This window comes from Meles meles, chromosome 13, assembly GCF_922984935.1.
Source record: "Meles meles chromosome 13, mMelMel3.1 paternal haplotype, whole genome shotgun sequence".
Classification (NCBI taxonomy): domain Eukaryota; kingdom Metazoa; phylum Chordata; class Mammalia; order Carnivora; family Mustelidae; genus Meles; species Meles meles.
In genome coordinates this window covers 33,692,927-33,712,826 of record NC_060078.1, presented here as the reverse complement: position 1 = coordinate 33,712,826, position 19,900 = coordinate 33,692,927, and the positions used below count along the sequence as shown (strand labels likewise).

General features: G+C 38.1%; 2 protein-coding genes across 11 annotated transcripts in view; one reads left to right on the top strand and one right to left on the bottom strand.

Annotated features, from left to right (window-relative positions):
- Positions 1 to 11,143, bottom strand: part of FAM149B1 (family with sequence similarity 149 member B1) — a 78,312-nt gene extending 67,169 nt beyond the window's left edge. For 3 of the 8 annotated variants that reach the window (XM_046026503.1, XM_046026510.1, XM_046026504.1), the window contains exons 1-3: positions 10,946 to 11,143; positions 6,648 to 6,752; positions 5,046 to 5,175 (exon numbers count right to left, since the gene is read on the bottom strand). In XM_046026503.1, coding sequence (XP_045882459.1) covers positions 5,046 to 5,175; positions 6,648 to 6,752; positions 10,946 to 10,992 — 282 coding nt within the window. In that variant the 5' untranslated portion in view covers positions 10,993 to 11,143. Of the gene's footprint in view, positions 1 to 5,045; positions 5,176 to 6,647; positions 6,784 to 10,945 lie in introns of all 8 variants that reach the window. The other 5 variants (XM_046026505.1, XM_046026509.1, XM_046026511.1 and 2 more) reach the window with 4 other exon arrangements.
- Positions 11,144 to 11,279: 136 nt separating this feature from the next.
- The window catches only part of ECD (ecdysoneless cell cycle regulator), a 37,291-nt gene continuing 28,670 nt past the window's right edge, over positions 11,280 to 19,900 (top strand). The window contains exons 1-5 of one of the 3 annotated variants that reach the window (XM_046026502.1): positions 11,280 to 11,441; positions 12,676 to 12,893; positions 15,551 to 15,668; positions 19,327 to 19,414; positions 19,528 to 19,706. In XM_046026502.1, coding sequence (XP_045882458.1) covers positions 12,689 to 12,893; positions 15,551 to 15,668; positions 19,327 to 19,414; positions 19,528 to 19,706 — 590 coding nt within the window. In that variant the 5' untranslated portion in view covers positions 11,280 to 11,441; positions 12,676 to 12,688. Of the gene's footprint in view, positions 11,442 to 11,729; positions 11,854 to 12,655; positions 12,894 to 15,550; positions 15,669 to 19,326; positions 19,415 to 19,527; positions 19,707 to 19,900 lie in introns of those variants that run through there. The other 2 variants (XM_046026500.1, XM_046026501.1) reach the window with 2 other exon arrangements.

Below are 19,900 nucleotides of genomic sequence, written 5' to 3'. Positions count from 1 at the left end.
AATTTTCAACTGGGCATAATACCTGAAGTTCTATAGGGGGAATGGATATAATGTAGGTATCTGACAGTCTATGTTATAAACATCTAGAACAGGGGTCAGCAAACTAAGACCAGTGCTCCACATCTGCCCCACAGCCTGTTTTGTAAGTAAAGTTTCATTGGAACAGTCACACCCATTTATTTACCCATTATATATGGCTGCATACTCACAACAGTGAGAGTTGAGGGTCCTGATGGGGCCTGCAAAGTCTAAAATATTTCTACTTTACCAAAAAAGTATACCGACCCCTAATCTAAAGATAAAGGGCTCCTATTAATTAATATGAAAACAACAAAAAATAAAAATAAATGGATATGAAATATAAACAGGCAAGTCACAGACTACAAATATGTGCAACATCATGTATGAACTTTCCAAACATAATGCTGAGCATAAGAAGCCAGATACAAAGAATACATATTGTATTATTTCATTTATATGAAGGGCAAAAATTTAAAAAGCTAGTGAAAAAGGTCAGAATAGCAGTTATCTTTGGGGTTGAGAGAGGGCATCCAAGAGCCTTGTAGGATGCTAAATACCTGTATCTTATCTGGGTGCCATCTCTCTCTCTCTCTCTCTCTCTCTCACACACACACACACACACACACACACACACACACGATATGTAAGTTGTGCAATTTTTTTTTCTAACCAACCCAATAACACAGATACCTTCTTTTAAAATCTAAAAGTCTGGCAAAGATTAAAAAATTTGGTAAGTCATTGCTCTGGTCAAAAGTAGAAAAGGGGGCGCCTGGGTGGCTCAGAGGGTTAAAGCCTCTGCCTTCAGCTCAGGTCATAATCTCAGGGTCCTGGGATCGAGCCCCGCATCGGGCTCTCTGCTCAGCAGGGAGCCTGCTTCCCTTCCTCTTTCTCTGCCTACTGCTCTGCCTACTTGTGATCTCTGTCTGTCAAATGAATCAATAAAAAAAAAAAAAAAGTAGAAGAGGGGTGCCTGGGTGGTTCAGTCATTGAGTGTCTGCCTTCAGCTCGGATCATGATCCCAGGGTCCTGGGATAGGGTCCCTGCATTGGGCTCCCTGCTCAGCGGGAAGCCTGCTTCTCCCTCTCCCACTCCTCCTTGCTTGTGTTCCCTCTCTCGCTGTGTCTCTCTCTGTCAAATAATAAAATCTTAAAAAAAAAAAAAGTAGAAGAAAACAGGCCCTTCCATATATGTTCCTGGTGAGACTGCAGATTGGAATAACTTCTAGAGACCAATTTGGCAACAGCTTTCAAAATTACGAAAGCATATATCTTTTGATCAGCAACTCCAGCTCTAAAAGCTTATCCTCAGATATATTCACATTTATTTAAAATAGTCTATGTACTGTGCTACAAAGGCAGCATTTTTTGATAATAGCAATGAGTATGCAGCCATTAAAGAATAAGTAAAGTTTTACAATAATATTCTTCAACATATACTGTTAAGTGGAAAAACAACTGGAACTAAATAGTGTATACAATAAATTTTATGAAAAAATAAAAATAATTAAAATGTACAGAGTTAGCAAAGGAATCAATTAAATTTGTTAATGAAGAATTCTTATCTGGTTCCTTATTTTTTTTTTCAGTATTTAAATTTATTTATTTTTTCAGCATAACAGTATTCATTGTTTTTGCCCAACACCCAGTGCTCCATGCAATACGTGCCCTCCCTATTGGTTCCTTATTTTAATTGAAGTAACTTTAGTGTTTTGACATTTAAACTGATATTTCCTATTCAACTGGCAAATAGTTATCAAGTCTCAAGGGTTTCCTCCTTTCTTATTGAGAATTTTTATAGTGAATCATTTTTGAAATGTATCAAATACTCTTTCAGCATCTATTGGTTTGATTTTTTTTTCATTTAATTCATCGATGTTAAATATACTACATTTGCAGGTACTGACCCATCTTTGTATTCCTAGAATAAACCTTATTCGATTATTAAAAAAATATCAACCCAAAGCATATAAAGCTAAAATAGAACAGAACTGGGTTATCTACTTCTGTGACCATTGGCTATAAAATTTTAAATAACTATAATTATGATAAAAGAGGAAGGTCTATCTTCACATAATTATATTAACTTTAAATTTTAGAATATTTTTAAATTTTAGAATATTTTAAAAGAAATAAACCTAGACTATAAAGTCCAGAATGATTATAAAAAATAAATATATTTAGGAAAGTGGTATGCCATTAATTAAACTGAAAGGAAGAAAAACACCAAGACAGTTCCAAGGTAAATAAAATATATAAATACTAACTTCAATTGTAATATCAGTTGCAACTTGCAATAAGATATTTTACTTAAATAATAAAATGATAAACTAAAGGAAGATCTAAATAAAAGGACTGTATTTCTAGCTAGAATACTATGTTAAGATGAGAAATGATTGAAATGCATATATAAAGTATTTAGCACAGTGCCTGGCATCTACTAAAAATTCAATAAATTTTAATTTTCTCTACACCTTCCCTAATCTAATATAAAGTTATAATGCTAGACCAATTAAATCCCTGATGAACATTTTATAAAGTTTGAAGCAAGTGGAAATAAAATTCAGCTTAAGATGTAAAGAGGACACAAATACTAAATAATATATGTTGTTTAATGAACACTGGTAGATTTGCCCTAAATATTTTAAAAATACAATGAAAACTACATGATTTTAAATCAAATATAGAAAAATTGTTCAAACAAAATAGGTTTGACAGCATAAAAACTTAGTTCATACCTTACACCATATATTATTTAAAGTCTGCTGAGTTAAAAAGATGAACACAAAATTCTATAAAATGCTATTAAGAATACTGTAATAGTCCATCTTTTTTTTTTTAAGATTTATTTATTTATTTGACAGAGATCACAAGTAGGCAGAGAGGCAGGCAGAGAGGAAGAGAGAAGGAAGCAGGCTCCCACTGAGCAGAGAGCCTGATGTGGGGCTCGATCCCAGGACCCTGAGATCATTATCTGAGCCGAAGGCAGAGGCTTAACCCACTGAGCCACCCAAGCGCCCCAACAGTCCATCTTTCTAAAGATAAAATCCTGACTAGTATAGAAATGAAGGTAGTAGAAAGAAGTAGTAGTAGAAATCAAGGTCAAAAGTGAAATGGTAATATTGGATCATTAAAAAAATCTGCTACACAGTAAATAACAAAAGGAAAGCAAAGGGAAACATTTGTATGACATTCATAACTTATAAAGAAGTACTAATTGCAATGCAAAGACAACTAATGGAAATTAGGATAAAATTTATATTCTTTACTATGGCCTTGTATCATCTAGTCCTGCCTGCCTCTCTGATTTCTTATGGTTTCTCTGCCTGATATCGTTCCCCAACCACAGTGACCATTTTTCAGTTCCATGAGCACACCAAATACTTTCCCTTGGAAACATGAAGCTCTTTTCGTCCTTAGGGCTTTTGCACATGCTGCTCCTTAACTGTCAGGAAAGCTCTTTCCTCACTCTTCACACAGTTAACTCTTTAATCTGTAAGTTTCAGATCTATCCTATCTGATAATCCTATCTAAAGTAAATCCCCCCTATAATGTCCTGTTTCAGTACCCTGTCATCTTCCTTAGAGCACTTCTCATCTTTGGTATTTTACTTGCTCTTGTCACTCTCCCTCATTAGACTATTCAATTGTGTGAGTCTCACTCACCCTATATTCCCCAGTACAATGTCCAACAACAGATGTACTAAATAAATATCTACTGAATTAATGAAGAAACACTGAAAACTCAACCATCAGATAATAAGGGAAAGCTCTGGGGCGCCTGGTGGCTCAGTGGGTTAAGCCTCTGCCTTTGGCTCAGGTTATGATCTCAAGGTCCTGGGATAGAGCCCCACATCGGGCTCTCTGCTCAGCAGGGAGCCTGCTTCCTTCTATCTCTCTCTGCCTGCCTCTCCGCCTACTTGTGATCTTGCGATCTCTGTCAAATACATAAATAAAACCTTTAAAAAAAAAAAAGGGAGATCTCTAATTATGATATTAGGAATATTATATAAGTATATATAGCTATTCAAATTGACAGGTATGGAAGTAGTAAAAGAAATATTTATATGGAATAATGGTGAATGGAAAAGCAGACCACAAAAGAGGATGCACATATACAACTAAGTAAGGAAAGTGTATATACAACCAAATTCAAATTACTGGAAAATAATTCATGGTGATAATAATAGGCGATAACAATTAGCAGACTTTCGTAAAGAAAAACAAGTTGCTGACAACAATATGGTATAAAGTCAGTATTGTGGAAAAGTGCTTACAAAATAATATTAAGTGAAAAAGGCAGAGCATAACATTGTATGTACACCATGATTACAGCTAGGTCAAATTAATATAGACTGAAAGAAGACACAGAAATAAAAATACATAATATTGCATCAAGGCAAAAATGTGCATAAAATGTGACCTTAAAGTTTTCTTTTAAGGTTTTAAACTTAAAAATAATATTTTATAATGGGAGATAGCCATAAATAAGTAAGTAAATAAATAGTCAATCTCATCTCAACACCTAATAAATAATGACTAAATAACATTTTGGATACATATCTTTAGTCCTTTTTTCTAAAATTCATATAAGCAAAAAATATATGTAAACTCAAAATAGAACCACACTATCCATACTATTTTTAATCTGCTTTTTTCATTTAATCTTATATCATATTCATTTTCCCAGTCCATAGTGGCTTAATAATCAAGTTCTAAAAACAATTTAGACAACAAGTTACATTAGTGGTGGAGAGACACATTAGTGGACTACACAAAGCAAAAGTAGACCCATGGCCCAGATCCATATTAACCTATAACTGTTAAGTCAAACATTAAGCATTTCTAAGGATCTGTATCCATAAAAACAAGCAAATACTGAAAGAGGGTAAAAACTGATAAGTATTAAAATGTAAAGAACCAATCTTCATAGAGTGAAGGAATGAAATATACTGACAAAAGTGACAAATCCTAACCCCCAGAAAGTCTCCCAAGCATTCCATCAGACCAGTAACATACAACTCACACCATAGCCCCAGGAGAAGTCCGAGCTGCCTTCCGTAGAGATCCCTGTGCCTGTATAGCTTGGAAAAGCAGATCTTGAATTCCCAGTGTCAGCTGATGTAAAAGACGATTCTTGTGTGATGTCAGACTCACTACGTGCACAATTTGGAAGGAAGAGAGAAAACAGAAAAATTGTTATACTTTCTCAAGTTTCTGTAGCAGTAACTACTCAGCAATTTACTAGGTGACAAGCATGCATACAAATATATCCACAGAAACAAAAATAAATGAAGAACTTAACATTTAAGCATCATGGAAAAATCCTAATTCCTATAGAATTGATGACAGTGATTCTAAATAATTCTAGTCATAGTTTACAACAAATACTTTAACATTCCACTTACAACATCTACCCTTGAAAACTAAAGACATTTCAGAAATATGAACAGTAATGTCTGAACTTGTATGGCACTTTTACAGTTTACCAAGCACTTTTATAGATGTAATTCCATTTTATCCTCACAACACCTGGTGATGTAGAACTCAGTTTACCCCCTTTTAAAAAAATTTTTAAGTTATATTTATTTAAGTAATCTCTACACCCAATGTGGGGCTCAAACTCATGACCCCAAAATCAAGAGTTGCATGCTCTTCCAACTGTACTAGCCAAACACGCCAATTAACCCCATTTTAAAGACAATCTGAGACTGAGTTCTAGGTATTGAAATTAGGTTTCATGACTATAACTTTTCTGTGATACCACACTGTTTCTCAGAACCCTCTTTGAAAGTACAGCATGCTGTTTGTTTGTTTGTTTGTTTGTTTTTTAGAGATCTTATTTATTTGATAGATCACAAGTAGGCAGAAAGACAGGCAGAGAGAGAGGGGAAAGAGATGTGGGGCTCGATCCCAGGACCCTAATATCATTACCTGAGCTGAAGGCAGAGGCTTAACCCACTGAGCCACCCAGGCGCCCCACAGTATGCTGTTTCTTAAAATGGTAACTGTAGCTAATACTTATTCATTTACCATATGCCAATCATTGTGCCAAGTTTTACATACTTCATCTCATTTATATTCACAACACCCTTTAAGAAATACAACTATCTGGCAAGTAACTTGCCTGTTGTTACCCAGCGAATAAGTGACAGAACCAGGATTAAAAATGCTATGTTGGGGCTCCTGGGTGGCTCAGTTGTTAAGCATCTGACTTCCGCTCAGCTCATGATCCCAGAGTCGTGGAATCGAGCTGCATAGAGCTCCCAGCTCAACAGGGAGCCTGTTTCTCCCTCTCCCCTTCCCCTGCTTATGTTCCCTCTCTAGCCCCTCTCTCTGTGTGTCAAATAAATAAATAAAATCTTTAAAAAAATAATAAAAATCAGATGTTAGAATCTTTCTGAGTCTTGGCTTTTAACTATGTCATAACACTACTTTTCAAGCGTTGTAAGTACGATGTTTCATTAGCTGTTTCAGAATAAAAACTGAATGGTACTGAAAAGGTGATAAAAGTTCTTGTTTTGTTTCATTAGTAGAAGACTAGATATCAAGCCTAAGTCAAAAAACCAAAAAACACTTTTGCCATTATCAAGTGTAATAAGCAAATGAGTACACTTTGTGTTATTACCTTTGGGAACTTGTGTCTTTTTCATGGCTGTCATTGGTAGAAGAAATTTCATCTAGTTGTTCTGGAAGAGGATGATGATTAATAGCATGTTTTGTTATTCCTTTCCTGTGAAAGATTTTTTAAAAAGTTATATTTCCTGTAAAGAAAAAATATATTCTTTTCAATAACTTGACTATAGGTTAGTCACCTACTTCCAGCTGCTCTGTGACTGCACTGTACTATATGGTAGCCCCTAGCAACTAGCAGTTAAAATGTGGTTAGTCAGTGTGGTGAGCACCAGATATTGTATGGAAGTGTTGAGTCACTATACTGTACACCTGAAACTAATATTACACTGTATTTTAACTAACTGGGATTTAAATAAAAACTTTAAAAATGTAGTTAGTTGGGCATGAGATGTGTTTTAAGTATAAAACAAGGGATTCTGATGTCTCAGTACAAGAATGTATAATAGAGCATCAATAATTTTATCTTGATCACATGTTAACATGATAGTATTTTGGATATTCTGGGTTTAAAAATACATTCTTAAAGTTAGTTTCACTGCAAATTTTTTTTTTAAAGATTTTATTTGACAGATAGAGATCACAGTAGGCAGACAGAGAGGCAGGCAGAGATAGAGAGGAGGAAGCAGGCTCCCTGTGGAGCAGAGATCCCGATGTGGGGCTCGATCCCAGGACCCTGGGATCATGACCTGAGCTGAAGCAGAGGCTTTAACCACTGAGCCACCCAGGCACCCTCACTGCAAATTTAAATTACAGAAAGTTATAACCATAAACCTTTTAGAACAGCTAACACAAAATATGGTTGTAACACCCAAGGCGAGCAATGATTTGGAGAAACTAGATGTCTCATACACTGCTGATGGAAATGTAAAAAGGTACAGCAACTCCGGAATAGTCTCATAGTTTCTTTATTTTTAAAGGTTTTAAAAAAAATTTATGAGAGAAAAAGAGAAAGGGAGCATGGGGAGAAACAGAGGGAGAGGGACAAGCAGGCTCTGCACTGAGCACGGAGCCCAACATGAAGTTGGATGTGGCGCTTCATCCCAGGACCCTTGAGATCATGACCTGAGCTGAAACTTAACTGACTGAGTAACCGAGGAGCCCCAGTCTCATAGTTTCTAATAAAATGTGTACCAGTGTCAGTTTCCTGGCTTTGACACTACATAAGTTGTCATCATTGGGAGAAGGTGGGTCAAAGGTTCATGGGATTCTATGTACGATTTTTGTAACAGTGAGTCTATAATTATTTCAAAATAAAAAGTCAAAAAATTAATTTCATCTGTTTCTACTGTTTTAACGTGACTACCTGAAAATTTAAAATTCCGTATGTGGCTGTATTATATTTCTATTGGACAGAGCTGCTCTAGAGAGTTCAACTTGTACATCAGATTAAACTAAGGGATCAATTATTATATGTTCCAGTCTCAATCATCTATAGTAGACTTTCCTCCCCCCACAAAATTCTGCAATAAAATAAGTTTAGGGAACATGATAAGCTAAACAAAGTACATAGGTCTCTTTAGAGTCTTCAGTTTGCAAATGTATATTATAAATCTCTAATACTCTTACCTCATAGGCAAGGAAAGTGAAGCACAGAGAGATTAAGTAACCTGCTTAAGGTCATGTCTATGAAGTGATGGAGCCAGGATTCAAATCCAAGTACTCTGGCTCTGAGGCTTCTCACAACAAATGAATAATTTGAGATTTTAGTGAATGGAACCATTTTTGTGTATAAAGATAAAGCTAAGGGCGCAGTCGGCAGAGCTTGTACTTGAAATTATTTCTCAAATGGTGGGGATGAATTTGTGCAGAGCTATTTGTACTTCTCTCATTCAATGATCTACAACCAAAAACTTGTCTCCCATCCAAGTACTAACCAGGCCCGACCCTGCTTAGCTTCCGAGATCAGACGAGATCGGGCGCGTTCAGGGTGGTATGGCCGTAGACTACAACCAAAAACTTGTCTTTGAGACAGTGGTAGTAAACAGAAATGTGAAAGAAACATAAGTCTGTCAAAGAAATCTGACCATGAAATGATTAGATAATACCAAAGAAATACTAAATTTGATCATAGCATTGTTTTCACATAAGAAAATACTTAGGGGCACCCGGGTAGCTCAGTTGGTTGGGCATTTGTCGGCCTTTGGCTCAGGTTGTGATCCTGGGGTCCTGAGATCTAGCCCTGCATTAAGCCCCACACTGGGCTCCCTCCTCGGCAGAGAGTCTACTTCTTTCTTTCCTGCTGCCCCTCCCTCTGCTCGTGTTCTTTCTCTCCCTCAAATAAATAAATAAAATCTAAAAAAAAAAAAAAGAAAGAAAGAAAAGAAAATACCTATAATTTTTAGAGATGCACACTAAGGTATACAGGGGTGAAATGGTAAGTGTCTGGGGTTTTGCTTTCTTATTTACAGATGATGGACAGAGAGGCTGAAAAAAGATAGATGAAGCAAATATATGAAATTTTTGATAACTGTTGAATGTAGGTGATAGGTGGTTCATTATATTATTCACTATACATGTATGTTTGAAATTTATCACTTTTTAAGTGTTAAGCTGTGTGTTGAAGATTGCTTTTTTTTTAAACTCTTCAATATTTGTAATTTGGAACTATTACAGAGAAAACTAAAGTTCCTTCTTCAAAGCAAATTATCATTCTAACACCTAAAGTAAAAATTGTTTTATTTTACTGTCATTTAGATACATATAATCCCCTTGTCTTCATTATTCATATCATCCTGACTCCTCTAGAAAATCATCTTTGAAGAGAGTTGCCTTTAGAGAATAGAGAGTATCAATCAAATCAACAATAGAGAACAAGTAATGTAACTATATTGGAGTAATTCTCACCCACTAAATGCCTACCAACAATTTTTTCCACAAATGATTTTTTTTTTTACTCTCAGAATGGTCAGAATAATTATAAAACAGATTTTTAGCTAACTCCTGTTCCCTTTACTGGAAAATTACTTTCTTTTTTCTACTTCCTAAAAAGCTTATTATTCGAATTGCTACTGTGTAGATATCCTATTACTTAGTAGATAATAAGCTTCTGAAAGGCAAGGAAGGATCACAGATTTTCTTTGTATGGCTACTGTACCAAGTAAAGGTGGGAAAGGACAGGAAATCACCAATTGCTGAGGATCTACTATGTGTCAAGCCCTGTGCCATCACTTTAGATAGGCTTTCAGAGAAAGTCTTAGTCCTATATTACAGAAATGGATGCTCAAATATTAATCTGCTGAAAAGTCGCATGACTAGAAAAGAGCCTAGCCTGAAACCCAGACTGACTGAAGATCCCATGCTTGCTATTACCATGTATAATTAGTATTTACTTTGTAAATGTATGGTTGCTAAAATTACATAGCTCCAAGGCAAAAAAAAAAAAAAAAAAAAGTTGGAACTTGAGGATTAAAAAGCCCAAGCTCAAAACCTATTGGTTATATAATCTTAGGATTGTAACCTTTCTAATATTTCATATTCTGAATAACTGAAAGATAATCATACCCATCGCACAGAGTTGTTGCAAGGATCAAGATGTGAAAGTCTTTTTGAAAGTATAAAGTATCAACAAATATACAACCTTATCATTACTTGCTAAATTACAACACTTCACCAGGGGTGGGAGGTGGGTTTTTAAGCTTAAATATTTGTTCTCTAGAGCAAAACTTATCCTTAAGGATTCTGATGTTTAACCTCAGAGGTGGGGAAGCAGTATACGTAACGATTATGACTAAAGCTTCGGAGTCAGACTGACACCCAGGTTTGTGTGCTCCACCACTTTCTGCCTGTATAATCTTTGGCATGCAACAATCTTAAATCTGGGATCTTTATTTGTAGAATGTGCAAAATAATAATCCCGATTCTGTATCCTTGCTGATAGGATTAAGTGAGCTAATGCATATAATTAGCTTTGCACTGTGCCTGGCACTAGATAAACTTAACTTTTCTCTAGCACTCAGCTATTAGTAACTTCTCGATTTGTCAATGCCCGTTGACAGGCATGAAGCACTGGGGAAACTACAAATGCCGCAAGAGGGCCCGTCCCTGAGTTCAGGAAGTGTAGCCCAAGAGGGCCAAGTCCTAGGACAGTACAAGTGACATGCCCTTAGCTGGAGATGGAGGCAGACCGGGCAGCGTCTGACAAGTCTGGGAGGAGAGAATTCCAATGAAAATTTTCCTTCCCCCGCCCTGGGAACGGAAAAGTGAGAAGTTGGGAAGGGTCCCAACCAGAGCGCCCGAGGTCCGCCTCAGCCTCCCCCGGCCCGGACTAGTTTAGCAGAGCAATCCACTCACAGCTCCAAACTCTGAGGCACCGCCTTCCGAGTGTATCTGGAGATCATCCTCCTCTTCCTCCTCTGCTGCGGAGGGGGCGGGCACGCCAGGGTGGGGGCCTCCGAACCTGGCCCTCCGGCCGGCTCCGGCCCGGCCCCCTCCCGCCACCTTCCGGCCCCGTCACGCCCCGTCGCCTAGACTCCCGACCGCCGCCACTCCCTGGGTCCCCACCCCTCCAGTTCTCGGATCCCTGCTTCCCCGTAGGGGCGGAAGTGACTAATGCACCGGGGCACCCGCGTAATGCTCCCGTGGACGCACAGCAGTGACGCCACCGGGGGTTCCGGGGCCGAGCGAGTCTTTCAGAGCTTCCGCTGGCTTCAGGTGTCCGCGAGCCGTTTGGACTGACCTTGAGCAAGGCTTTGGCAAGCTACTGGCAGCTCCCGACCGGCTCACGCGGTGGGAGGGGCGGTCCAGGAAAGGTTCCGCAGCGGAGACGCGTGGGGGAGGCCAGAGAATCGTAAGCGGAATTGGCTTCCCTTTGTCGAATGGAGGGAGGGAGTTTAGTCCGAGTAAAGAACACTAGACTCTAGCTCAGTCCTCGACTGCGTGGTCGCTTCTGTATGTGCCAGTTTTCTCACTTGTACAGCGAGGAGTTAGCCTGCGTGACCTCAGAGTCCCTTCCAGTTCTGACACGGTGCTTCATAAAAATGTGTGCTTGGCGTTATGGGCTGGGTGGATGGAATTATCTGTCCCTCTGGGTTGAGAAGCCAAGTGATGATTTGGACAGACTGGGTAGAAGATGCAGGTTCCTTTCGACCTCGTTTTATTAGCCCATGAGAAGACCGAGTAAGAATCAAACTCGAATTGTGCCTTAGAATGGACCATCCAGTACAGTGCCTCCCTTTCCCAAGCCTCATTTGGCCGCAATAGTAAGCGAGTACTTTCGTTGTAAGGGAAAACCCTTAGAACCTAGAGATACCTACCGCCTCTTAACATACCGAAGTTATGTACCACCACCATCACCACCACCACCACCCCCGAAAAAGGGGCAGTTTTAGGACAGCTGCACGATAAAGAACCATGCACAAATTATTTTGGTGTGAGATGATAGGACATGAATGTTTTGGGTTCCTCTAAGCCCTACAACATTCATAAAAAGAGATTTAAATTCTTCAGAGTGAGGGAGATTGCCCTAAAGAGCTTTTAAATAAAAACAATTTAAACTGGGGGAGAAATTTAGAAGTGAAAGAGTTACATTCTCTTTCTACAGTTAAGGAAAAAGCCCCAGAAAGAGAAATTGAGGTGCTCAAAGTGACAAAACTGATTAGTGGCAGAACTGGGACTTTTGATAGTATTTAAACATAAGATGTTACTGTTGTGCTTCTCAAAGTGTGTTTCACACACAAATGTTAGTATGAAGGTAAACTTTTTTTTTAATGTATTTTTTCCAAACGTTTTTTATTTTATTCTTGCATGCTATTAGTGAATTTGGGAATGTGATACTCGATTTCCATTTACTGTATTATGTCAGAAGTTCCTTTAATTTCAAGTATGAAAACATAATCTTAAGTATAAAACATCATTACAAGAATATTAAATAGGTGTTACTATTCATACTTGATCAAGGCAAAAAATTAAATGATAGCATCTGGATAACTGAATTTTGGAAAACGATGAAATCATGTTCAGAGAATTGAATTTTACTTCTCCATTGTTCTATGCGATTTATAGTATTGAAACTTTAAATGTAGTTTTCAAAGAAGAATGGAGGAAAATATGAAGCTTGCTACAGTGGAAGACACTGTGGAATATCACCTATTCCTGACACCAGATGAACCAAGGGACCCAGAAAAGCTCAAAGAGATTCTTCAAAAGTATATTGAGAGGATAATGACTCATTTTGCACCTTTGCTGGTCCCCTATATCTGGCAGAATCAGCCTTTCAATCTCAAATATAAACCTGGGAAAGGTAAGGCTCTTTTACTTATTTTGTTGTGATATGTGTGACTTCTGAGTCTGACAGCAGTGATCTATAATAGTCCATAGTTTGCTCAGTGTTATAAGCAGATTTATAACCTGAACTTTTTTGATCAGTGATGCTTGCCTTTATTTAGTTAGGACCGTAAACTTACCAAAAAAATTTTTTTAAATTAGTTTGATGAAAGCTTTCTAATAGTAATTACCTTGAGAACTAATATATACTCAACATTATTGGACTATGGCTGTTTTTTGGAACTTTACTCTGCTGTGCTGTAGTATACGTAGGTACCTATACTAAACAGGTTCAGGCATCTGGCTTCCTTAACCATAGCTTCCATTAGTGGTTACTCTGTATTCCTCGTTCTTGATCATGTGTTCAGCAGGCTGCCTTGTTTGACAGTTGTGAAACTATGTGGCTCTGCCTGGCTTATAAAGAAAAATAATTGGGCTTATGGCCATTATTTGCTACTCAGAATCATTTTGAAGTTGCTTCACCGCTTCTCTCTGTTGTTCGTGCTTGATATGTGACCTCTGGCCAAATATGGCACTTTTTCTTATCATTTCATATGGCTTTAGTAAAATGAGGCAAAAATAGGTGACCGTGGCTCTGATTCATGCAGGGTCTTCTTTCAGATCAGGAGTCTGGCATCTTTTGACACTGTCAGTCTAGGTCTCAGTGTAGTGTTTATCTGTTATCTTTTGGCTGGCAGTTGCCAGATGTGTTCCCTGTTGTTAATTTTATTGAACCCCTATTCACTGAAAGACATGTGATATTTATTCGCAAGAACACCGTCACATTAGCACAGTACACCAAAACCAACTCCTTATCTTTTTCCTAGAAAATAATTTTTGCCCAATGTTTTCTTGTCTTGCTTAATGATGTTATCTACCTAGTTATTCAGTTTGTTAATAATTCAAAATTATACTCAACTGCTCACTTGGCCATGTTCTATCAAGCACTAAATCCTAGCGTGGTTACTCCTAAAGTAAGACCCCTTCTGTACATTTGTTTGGCTACAATGTAGACCCTCTTTACCTCTTCATCTGAAAGACTACAGCAGCCACCTAAATAACCTGTGGTTCCTGTATCTCCAGTTCTTCTCTCACACTGATGCCAGTGACCTTTGTAAAACACAAATTTGATCACATCAGTCTTTTGCCCAATATCCTTCACTAGTTACCCATTGCTTCTGGATAAAGTTCAAATTGAAGTTTAATATATAAGGTAGATAAAAGTAGACACTAATTGGAGCTTCTCTTGGTTGAAGGAATTTGAGAGATCTGGGGTGCGGAGTAGAGTTGGTTGGGCTGGTCTTCCTGCTTTTTTTTGCCATGGCAGCTCTTGGGACGCTTCACAGTGCGCTTGTTTGACCTTTAGTCTGTTAATGTGGTTGGTTACATTGATTGATTTTCATATGCATTACATTGCATTCCAAGAACAAATTCTACTTGATCATGGTGTATAACCTTTCAGTGTGTTGAATTCAGTTTGCTAGTATTTTGTTGAGGATTTCTGCATCAGTATACCAGGGATATTGGTCATAGTTTTCCTGTATTGTCTTTGTCTGGCTTTAGTATGAGGGTGATGCTGGCCTCATAAAATGGGTTTGGGAGTGTTCCCTCCTCTTCAGTTGTTTTTAAGAGTTTGAAAAGGATTGATGTTAATTCTTCTTTAAATGTTGGTAAAATTCTCTAGTGAGCTTTTCTTTGTTGGGAAGTTTTTGATTACTGATTGAATGTCCTTTACTAGTAACAGGTCTGTTCAGATTCTCTATTTCTTTGTGATCCAGTCTTTCTTTTTTTTTTTTAAGATTTTATTTATTTATTTGACAGAGATCACAAGTAGGCAGAGAGGCGAGGGGTAGGGCGGGTGGAGCAGGCTCCCTGCTTAGCAGAGAGCCTGATTGGGACAGTGGGGGTTGGGATCCTGACCTGAGCCGAAGGCAGAGGCTTTAACCCCCAGAGGCACCCAGGCGCCCCAGTGATCCAGTCTTGATAGGTTGTGTGATAGGTTTCTAAGAATGTGCTCATTTCCTCTAAGTTTTCCAGTCAGTTGGTCTACAGTTGTTCATAATGTTCTCTTATAGTCCTTTTTATTTCTGTAGTATAGGTTGTAATGTTGCCTCTTTTCTTTTTTTTTTTTTTAAGATTTTATTTATTTACTTGATAGACAGTGATCACAAGTAGGCAGAGAGGCAGGCAGAGAGAGAGGAGCATAGCTCAGATACCACATTATATATGCTCAGATCCCCCTTAGCGTATACATCTCTTCATCTTGTTTTGAGATGGCATGGTGGTCCATCTCCTGTTATCTAGACCCTTGGGTCCTCACAAGTAGGCAGAGAGGCAGGCAGAGAGAGAGGAGCATAGCTCAGATACCACATTATTTATGCTCAGATCCCCCTTAGCAGATACATCTCTTCATCTTGTTTTGAGATGGCATGGTGGTCCATCTCCTGTTATCTAGACCCTTGGGTCCTCACAAGTAGGCTTCTTATATCCTGTTCAGGACTACAGCCCCAGCTCCTGTATGGTACCTACAGCATGGTCAGTCAGTCAATGTTTGTTTATTTGAATGATTACTTGTATTTTTATGTGCACTGACAAATTTATTTGGTTATATGATTGCTTTTCTCTTGTTTTTAGGAGATGTTCCTGCTCATATGTTTGGCATGACAAAGTTTGGCGATAACATTGAGGATGAATGGTTTATTGTTTATATAGTAAAGCAGATTACAAAGGAATTTCCAGAGTTAGTAGCAAGGTATTAGTTATTTTAATAATCTAAAGGAATTCTCTTGTTGAGACTGACTACATTTTTACCCAATTAGTAAATTTTTTTTCGGTAATCTGGTGGAGACTACAAATTTGAGACATAGATTTTGAAAGTGACTTTGTGTTTTCTTCCTTTTCTTTTGTGGTTGTAACTTCCTTTAGTTGAGGAAAAATTAAAGTACATTGGAGAGCTTAACTTCCAAAATTTTTAAACAAAATCTTCCTATTTTAGTTTTTTAAAAATAATTCTCATTATGAAAGACTAAATACATACATGATGCCTGGGTGGCTCAGTCAGTTGGGTGTCTGCCTTCAGCTTGGGTGGTGATTGCCGGGTCTTGGGATTGAGTTCCGTGTTAGGCTCCCTGCTCAGTGTGGAGTTTGCTTTTCTCTCTGTCCTTCCCCTGACTCATTCTATCTTTCTCTCTCAAATAAATAAAATCTTAAAAAAAAAAAAAGTTAAATACAAATGGTAAAAAAAAATCCAAACAATAACAAAGGGTGTACTACAGTTTAAAAAAATCATAGGCAAAAAATCCCATTTGTATGTACATAACATATTTTACAAATTTCTTTATAGTGTCTTCCTCTATTATACCTTAACATATATCTTTTTTTTTTTTAAAGATTTTATTTATTTATTTGACAGAGATCACAAGTAGGCAGAGAGGCAGGCAGGGAGGGGTGGGGAAGCTGGCACCCTGCTGAGCAGAGAGCCCGATGTGGGGCTCAGTCCCAGAACTCTGAGATTATGACCTGAGCCGAAGGCAGAGTCTTAACCCACTGAGCCACCCAGGTGCCCCTTAACTGTATATCTTTTTGAGAAATACAGAAAAATTGAACAAAAAATCAGGGAACAATTGTATTGAAAGCAAAGTAGATAACACTGCATTCTAAATCTATTTAAAATGGGAACTGGTAGTTCTCTGTAATTACCAAGTTGTGTCAACAGAGGGCGTTTCACCTAATTTTCCACATACTATCCTCATTTTCCTGTCAGTCCGCAAATTGTATTCTATTCCCCCAACCTCTTGCCCAGCAAAACAAAAAGAAAAACAACTATGAAAACTTATTATTATATCGAAATTTCAAACACGAAAGTAGCGAGAATGCACTCATATGTACTTGTCACCCAGCTTCAAGAATTTTGTAATTGGACAATTGACATTGGTCAATTCATGGACATTCTTACTTTAACTAGACCTTTCCCTTATTCCCCCATTACATAGCAAGATTATTTTAAAGCCAATCACCAACAGTGCCATTTTGGTCTTTAAATACTTTAAGATGTAAATATAAGAGATAATGCTTATTTTAAACACTACTGTTATTACACCTAAAAATAATTAGCAATAATTTCCCAATAAATGATAGAATTATAAGGAAACAAACACAGAGATACTCATTTCTATCTTTACATGCATATTAGGGAGAGAGCAATGCCTTTTGTGTGTGGATTCTGCTATTTATTTTATTTTTTAAAGATTTTTTTTTTTAAGATTTTATTTATTTATTTGACAGAGAGAGATCACAAGTAGGCAGAGAGAGAGGAGGAAGCAGGCTCCCCGCGGAGCATAGAGCCCGATGCGGGGCTCGATCCCAGGACCCTGAGATCATGACCTGAGCGGAAGGCAGCGGCTTAATCCACTGAGCCACTTACTTGAGAGAGAGACATATACACACACAGAGCATGAGTGGGGGAGGAACAGAGGAGAGGGAGAAGTAGACTCTCCACTGAGCAGGGAGCCTGACGTGGGGCTCCATACTAGGACCCCAGGACCATGATCTGAGCTGAAGGCAGCTGCTCCAGATTCTGTTCTGTATATTATGATGGCTCATACCTACACTAGGCCTGTAAAGCCCTTTCAGTAATAAACATCCATTGTCTTAGCAGTTTTTTAAACAAATTAGGAAAAGGAAGAACTTCCTCTATGTCTCTGACAAGTTAATCTTCTTTAGGTAGTGGTCTAACCCATTTTCTGCCCTGGTTTGAAACCTTTCATTCTTTTTGTGTAGAAAACTTAAGTTCATTCTCATTGACTCTGCTAACATTTTTTTAAATTAATTAATTAATTGAGAGAGAGCACAAGCAGGGTGAGGGAGAGAGGGAGAAAGAGAGGAGCAGACGCTCCACTGAGCAGGGATCCTGATGCAGGGCTCAATCCCAGGCCCTGGGATCATGACCTGAGCTGCAGGCAGACACTTAACCGACTGAGCCACATTTAAAGCTCTTCACAAAATGATATAATTGTGCCTTTTTTTTTTTTTAAGATTTATTTATTTTAGAGAGAGAGAGAGCACGAACAGGAGGGGCAGAGAGAGAGGGAGAGAAAGAATCCCAAGCAGACTCTGTGCTTAGCAGACTCTGGGAGCCCAACCCAGGAGCCCGACTCAGTTTCACAGCCCTGAGATCACTACCTGAGCCAAAACCAAGAGCTGGGCACTTAACCGACTGTGCCACCCAAGCGCCCCATAACTGTGCATGTCTAGTCTTGTTTTTTACTAATTGTCATTCTCCAAATATCCACCTTAAATAGCTACCTCTATGATTTTGCTTATACTATTCCCTCTCCCAAGAACATCTCTCCTTTTCTCCTTATAGCCACCCATTAAAAGGGAAAAAACATAGAACAGTATATAAACTATGCTACCTTTTGTGTGACAAGAGGAGAAAATAAGAGTTTATATTCCTATTAGCTAAATCATGCATAAGGAATCTCTAGAAGGATAAACAAGAAATAACAGTGGTTGGAGGGTAAGAAAAGGGCATATAAGGACAAAAGTAGGAAGGAAGCTTCTTCATTGTGTAACTTTTTATGTATTTTTTGAAGTCTTACTTATTCAAAAATTTAAATTTAGGGGACCTGGGTGGTTCAGTTCATTAAGCAGCCAGTTCTTAATTTTGGCTCATGTCATGACCTCAGGATCCTGGGATCGAGCCCCACTGGGCTCTCTGCTCAGTGGGGGAACTTGCTTCAGGATTCTCTCTCCCTCTGCCCCTCCACCTGCTCACATGGTAATGCTTTCTTTCTCTAAAGTAAATAAATAATTAAAATCTTTAAAAAATTTTTAAATTTAGAAAAGTGATAAAAATGAGGCAAAATGGGCACCTGGGTGGCTCAGTGGGTTGAAGCCTCTGCCTTCAGCTCGGGTCATGATCCCAGGGTCCTGGGATCGAGCCCCACATCCGGCTCTCTGCTCGGCGGGGAGCCTGCTTCCTCCTCTGTCTCTCTCTCTCTGCCTGCCTCTCTGTCTACTTGTGATCTCTGTCAAATAAATAAATAAAATCTTTAAAAAAAAAAATGAGGCAAAACAAAAGTATCTCTCAAGGTCCAGGTAACTTCCATAAATGCTTTCCTAATCTTGGCGCTAGGTGATTTTTTAATATTTTTCATATTTTTGTCTGGTGTTATTTATGTACTTACTTTTTCTCCTTATCATCTCCTCTAAATCCTCCTTCAATTTTAGAATCTCCTTCGGTACTTCCTTCAGTGTCTTACATATTATTTGCTTTATTATAATAACCTACACATAGCATGTACTCAGGTATTTACTAAAATGAAAGGAAAAATATTAGAATAAATGTGTTTTGATTCATTGCATATATATGCTTTTTGAATGCATAATTGGAATTTCTTTTGCATTAGGATTGAAGACAATGATGGTGAATTCTTGTTAATAGAAGCTGCTGACTTTCTCCCTAAATGGTTGGATCCTGATAATAGTGCCAATAGGGTAAGTATACCCAAATTTGGAAAATTTACAGAGATGAAATCTTGTAACATTTTCCGTATGTACCTAGAGTTTGTCAGTGCCCAGAATGAAAATTAAAATGTCTCATTTTGCAGGTGTTTTTCTACCATGGAGAATTGTGCATTATTCCTGCTCCAAGGAAACCTGGAGCAGTGCCCTGGTTACCCACCACACCCCCAACAGTCCTACAAGCATTGAATATAATCTCAACACACCCAGAAGAAATTTTGGCTTCAGAATCTATACGAGCTGCTGTGAATAGGCGCATCAGAGGGTAAGGAAAATATTTTCATTGTTAGTGAAGGAGTCTTTTGATTTAGTGCAGCTTAAGTCTTTCATTGCATGTAGAATTTCTTTCAGCTAGTTCATTTTCATTTTGTCTTCCTCCTTCATGAAAGTGGCTAACAGATTAACGTATGTTCTGGGGCACCGGGGTGACTTAATCGGTTAAACATCTGCCCCTGGCTC